The sequence below is a fragment of the Buceros rhinoceros genome, unplaced genomic scaffold (genome assembly GCF_000710305.1).
Source record: "Buceros rhinoceros silvestris isolate BGI_N320 unplaced genomic scaffold, ASM71030v1 scaffold13144, whole genome shotgun sequence".
NCBI classification, from domain to species: Eukaryota; Metazoa; Chordata; class Aves; order Bucerotiformes; family Bucerotidae; genus Buceros; species Buceros rhinoceros.
This window is the reverse complement of record NW_010406564.1, coordinates 46,336-52,335: the sequence shown is the minus strand read 5'-3', so window position 1 is coordinate 52,335 and position 6,000 is coordinate 46,336. Positions and strand designations below refer to the sequence as shown.

General features: G+C 39.8%; 1 protein-coding gene across 1 annotated transcript in view; it reads left to right on the top strand.

The window, feature by feature from the left end:
- Positions 1–896: 896 nt before the first annotated feature.
- FAT3 (FAT atypical cadherin 3) overlaps positions 897–6,000 on the top strand; it is a gene marked incomplete at both ends in the record, with an annotated part of 42,869 nt that continues 37,765 nt past the window's right edge. The window contains one exon of the mRNA XM_010134163.1: positions 897–1,107. Coding sequence (XP_010132465.1) covers positions 897–1,107 — 211 coding nt within the window. The remainder of the gene's footprint in view (positions 1,108–6,000) is intronic.

The following is a 6,000-nucleotide window of genomic DNA, read 5'->3' as shown; positions in this document are numbered from 1 at the left end:
AAGAAATAGGATATGGTATTGCAGGAAAATACTTCCCATTTTTACCAGGCATAGTAACAGCATATTTACAGCAGTGGTCCTATATAGCCCAAAACATTTCCATTAGATTTAAAAGAAAAACCCTTTGACTGGCATTCACCGAAGCACCCCTTTTGTAAGCTGCATTCTCCCTTTCCTTAAGCCCAGTGTTTGTTGTTGCTCATTTTGCCTTTGCTGTGCTAAAACCATAAAGCATGCCAGGCAAATAGCAAATCTACCCATCCCTCTGGAGGACATCATATTAAAATAGAATTAGCACCAAGCTGGTCTTAATGAACACAACAGAGAGGAGAAAGCAAGGAAAATAAATATGGCAGAATTTTAAATTATATTTGTTTGGGGGGACGAGGGAAATGATGTGAAACTTATTTAACTCAATTAAAGATCCTGAAGAGGCAATATAAGGAACACCACCCTTATCTGCAATACGGATACCATTTAAAAGCAATCAAACATGGTCTGGGTGAGCCTGTTTTGCAAGCGCACAACATCCCATGGGGTCATTATAAAGCTCCCAGCATTGCTGCAAGAAGGAACTGGGTGGAAGATTAAATTGGAGAGGGAAGCTGGTTCTGGAGAGGAGGATCTGTGTGGGAAGCACTTGAATTGCATCTCCAGGAGGCCTCACAGCAGCATTTCTAAAACAAAACATTTCAGTTTAAAATCAAACTTTTCAGTAAAAATCAAATAGAAAAAAAAGGGGCAAAACAGAACTAAGTGCTTGTCTTCCTCTTTTAAATGGGATTTTACATAGGCAATTACAAAGGCTATTTTCCAAGCAGTCAGCATCAAGCGATAGAATAAGGTCTGAACTGCCAAGCTGGGGTGCTCAGTCCTCTTTTCTTTGTACCTGCCAGATAAAAGCAGTGGACAACGGCCGGCCCCAAAAATCTTCAACTGCACGCCTCCATATTGAGTGGATAAAAAAGCCTGCGCCCTCACCCGTGCCCCTGACTTTTGATGAACCCTTTTACAATTTCACTGTCATGGAAAGCGATAAAGTGACAGAAATCGTCGGGGTGGTCTCTGTGCAGCCATCTAACATTCCTCTCTGGTTTGATATTGTCGGTAAGTGGGGAACCAGTGGTGTGAGGAGGACGCTTCAGAAACAAAGCATATGGATGTGAGGTTCTGAGAGCAAGAAAACTAACGGTGAACTGTCCCCCACCAAATTAAACCTGTCTTTGTAATGTTGAAATGAAGATGCTATTTTAAGATAACAATAACAGTAATAATAATATTCCTGCTTTTGTTATGATTCCTTAGCTAAGCTGAAACAAGAGCGCTGTATGGCTGAATTGTTTTTTTTTCGTACTATGTTATTTACTGCAATCTTAATGTTGTCTGTCATTTAAATTCTATTGTCATACTTTGCTAATCTCATTTCTAAATGTATTTATGGTACTTAGACTTGCTGTCCCTCATTTCTCTCTTTCTTCACCTTTTTTTCTGCATTCTGTTCTTTTTTTTCTGCTTCCGACTGCCCTGCTTCAAGGTGGCAAGCATGCTCGAGAGATGTTCTATATTCTACAGACAGCTTGTGGGCAGAACTGTTCAACAGAAGGTACCCTTAGTGCAAACACATTTGCTAAAATACAACTATCCAGGCTGCCTTTTATTTTTGCAAGTTTTTTGAGACAATTTATATTACATCTTTCATAAGTGCCTGTGACAGGATGCGATGCGACACATGGATGTGCTGCGTTTCTTTCTATGACAGCTTTTACCGTATTTGTGTCCAATTATTATCATTTCGTTCAGGGATTTTCCACAGTTTATCACAAATAATTAATTCAAGCTTTTCACAGTCCAGTGCCATCCGTTTAACTGTGAAACAGAATGGGATGCTTCAACATATGGGTTACAAATAGAGCCACTAAAAGTTTGTCTTGAATGCAAGCTGGAAAAGAGAAGTGTGTTTTGATGTGAGATTTCAACCACAAAATTGACTTACATAAAATTGCTTTATAAAAATAGAGACAGGAGAAATATCCTTAACACATAGAAGGAGACGCCGTAGAAGCAGCGGTTTTAAAATAGCTGGGAAATGCCACTAAGGGTGTAGCTGCCAAAAAGACAGGGAGTAGAGGGCCTCACTTGGTTGCAGTGGAGAAACAGGAGTCAGTGTTCCTAAGCATTTTCTTCCCACTTCTGCTGCTGATTCAGTTACATCTTTTAAAAATAACGTCTCCGAAATGAGACTTGCCCCAACAGCACAGTGACCCTGCAAAGTTACTGTGCTACTTAATATTTGCAGATTCTTGTACGTAATGTTTGTATACTTTTGGATGTAAAACACCATGTCTGCACATAGTGGTGTTATTTCAACACCACACCACACAGTAAAGCAAATACTGCATGAAAGATTAAAGGAACAAAAAGCCTTTGCCACAGACTTAGTGGAAAGGGTGCATCAGCAGCCTTTATTTACAGGGATTGAGCCTGGCTCTCATTTCAGCGTAGCTATTTGCAGATGGGTTTAGCCAACAGGAAGGACAAGGACCACAAGAGAAAGGGTCTGTCGGAGTCATTTTTATCCACCTTTTATTGCCGATTTGTGCAGATGAGAGAGAGAAGCAGCAACATTTCCTCTTTGCATTTGTAGCACAGTACCTCATGTGCCAACAGCATTGAAATTAAACCCAAAGCAATTATCATGTTCTAGGGTTCCTGCTAGCCCCTGGGGAAGGACAGCATATGTTTCCTACAGTACCTTGGTTGTTTCAGGATACTACATGCAATTTATTAGCTAATGTTTACATTCCCTTTCTTTTCCTCACTGACCTTAACTTTCCTCCAAGGAGAAATCCATCTTTATTTGTGTTATTAACACTTTTTTCTCATTTGAACTTTTTGCTGGACTCCTCTGCCTTTTGCAGCCTTTTGGTCCTTTCCTTGGCAAAATTTCCAGCTCTCATTAAAATGCTGCCTGTTTTAAGCACTGAGAGAAACCCCTGCTCTTCCGCTGTGATTTTTTACATTATTAGAGTCACTTGCAATCAAGCAGAGCGTTATAATACCATTTCATTTTTGCCTAGCAAACAGAGATAATAGGGAGAGCATTATGAAATTTAAGCCTTTAATTTGTCATTTAATGTGACCTTTATGGCTAAAATAGTTCAAATGATTTAGAAGATTTTTGCTAGTTAAATAGTTCTAAGTTTTCCCTATATGCTGTAGCTCCTGATGCTGCAAGATGCTGCATCCCTGCATAGGGTCATGGAGACAGAGCTTCCCTAGGCTTAATGAGCAATCGGTGACCCTGACCATCCAGTTTGGTACTGTTACTATGTGAATGTTGTCATTAAATGTTACTGCTTTATAAATAACAGCACTGGAAACAACACCCATTTCTGCAATAGGAATAGCCAGCAGTCCTGGGCACGCAGAAGACACTGTTGTTCCAGACACATACAAGGTGCAAAGACAAAACCCACCCCAAGAGCACTATGTATTTAGATTATCTTTGATGCCTTCAGTTAGTATCGGTATCAAACCCCACTTTTTCTCCTTGTTCCTCAATATCATCATGTGGAATGAAAAGATGTTAATACTTTCCTTTTGGGGGCAAATTGAGGTCTGGTGCTGGAAAGCCCAGTAAAAGACATGGGCTATTAGCAGAAGTTAGTTGTTGTGTGTAGAAAGCTGTACGGGACTGCTGATGCAAGAGATGGTTTCTGTGCTGCTGTAAAACATAGACATGATCCTGCTCCATCTTGTATTTTGTGATTTTGGACCTCCATGCACAGTTCACAGTGATGTCAGCAAAAACCCTGAAGGCTTATGTAGAGGCATGGTTTAATACAGAGTTTGCAGCTTGACCTTTATATTTATGACCTTTTCAAACTAAATGGGCATGGGAATTCCAGAGGACCTCTTTTTTAATGCATAACATGCACTTTCTCCCAGCAAAAAAAAAAAAAGAAGGGAGGGCGGATGAAGTTTGGCTATGTAGCATTCTGTCTGCCTAACTTCAGCATCTGATTTGCAGCTATGTTATATACGCTCTAAATAACTGTTTAAGTTCTTGAGTTAATCAGTTCCAAGAGACGAAGGTGCCTTGCAGGCACCTCCATGGAGTAGAGAGGAGCAGGATGCTTACCTGTTTGATTGTTTGACTGGGAATGGTTGAGATGTCACACCTGGTTTCTGTTTTCAGACTGCATTCAACACCATTCTCAATTCGTGCAGATCCCTCAATGTGAAAGACACGAACATAGGGTGTTGCAGTTGTGTTAGTTTTATTCAGTCACTTACAAGAAACTGATTTGCAGTGGGAACTCCAAAATAAGTCAGAGATCCGTATTTATTCCAGGTAAATTGAGCCATCTCTGCTTCCTCCTTTGTTAGTGGTGGGAATGGTGTGATGACTACTTTGACTCTGGAGCTAAGCTGCATGGTGCTAGTTTTTGCTTAAGTAGCATGTTGCACAACATCTCTCTGATTCTCCAAACAGGCTTCCTTCTATCTTCCTTTCTTCCCCCAGCCTATGCCATTATGAGAGCAGCCAAACTTTAAAATCACATCAGAACTTTTTAACAGGGGTGCTTAAATGACAATAATTTAAGCATCTATTAATTTTAATTAATTGTCACAGTGCTGAAAATTTTCATTAATGTCAGAAACATGTAGCTCCCCAGTCTCCTATGAATTATCTTCTCTGAGAACTATCTAAAATACCTTTCTGATTTCTTTTCTGCTTTTTATGCCCTTACCTTCAGCTTTTTAGCAGCAAACCCTAGGCTTTTGACTCGCCTTGCAATGGTTTTATCTATCTTAAAATTCAGAGTCTGCGTTATTTTCTTCTTCTTAGCATGATGTAGTGCATAAACTAATAAAAATTTGCGTGTGATATTACTAATATTTATTATGTTATGATTAACAAAAGTCTGTGGTTGAATTTGTCCATCTTGAGTCAGTCACTAAGTTTATTCATCTTTTTATGAAACCAGAAAAATTGCAAATTATGGCTTTGCTTCTTTTTCTGAAAATCCTAGAGGCACTTTAGACTCATCTTTGAGTTTCAGGGTGAATTCCTTTTCTGCATTTTCCTCTGATTCTCTGCTCTGAGCAATGTGAGAATTTTAACAGGTGGCTCAATTTATCGTCACTGTGCTTGGTGCTCTTAGTTTGCTTTGGGACAAGACAAGTAAGAATCTTCTCTGGCCTGAGGAAATGTGGTTTAGAGCACTGTTCTCTAAATTAGGTGATCTCCTATATTTTTCTTCTCCAGTCGTCCATCGTGGCATGGTAGGCCAAATGAGACCTGTGAGGATCTCAGTATGTCCTGGCTTTATTAAGTCCAAACACGGAGCATGGATGTTCTTTGCTGTCTACCAGTGGAGGAAGACTCTTGCCAGGTTTTAGCTGTATTGGATTTGTAGATGTCCTCCAGAGTTCAGTGTGATCCATCTTTGCATCCAAGACCAAACAAGTCTGATTCCCCACAGTCACCAGATTATTTCTGTGGTGTATATTCAATCCTACTCTTACGGATCATTCCACTGGAAAAGAGAGGAAAAGGCCTTCACATGAGACTCATTTACCTACAAGTCCTCCAAATTTGCTGCCATGTTTATTTCTCAAAGAGAAAATAATACCTCACAGCATCATAATCCCATCTTAAGCTGCATGTCAGCAGCTGATAGGAAAACAAGAAGGCTTGGTGTCTTCCCAAAAAGGAACACCATCTAGGAAAAGCACTACAAAAAAAAATTAATTGCTTACAGCAAATGCAATACTCAAAATATAAGCAGAATATGCTTGAAAAGAATTTTAACCCCTCCCAACACTGACATTCAAAAGGGACACCCCAAATTCTGTGGGAATGCAGAATCTGCATTGCATCTTGCTTAAGCAAATTCTCCAGTTGACCTATAGAAATCCCTTTTAAGAGTTTAGGAAGTTTTCCTTGGCCTGTCCATTTCAGCAAATGAGTAGTAAGCTTTACATCAGAAGATC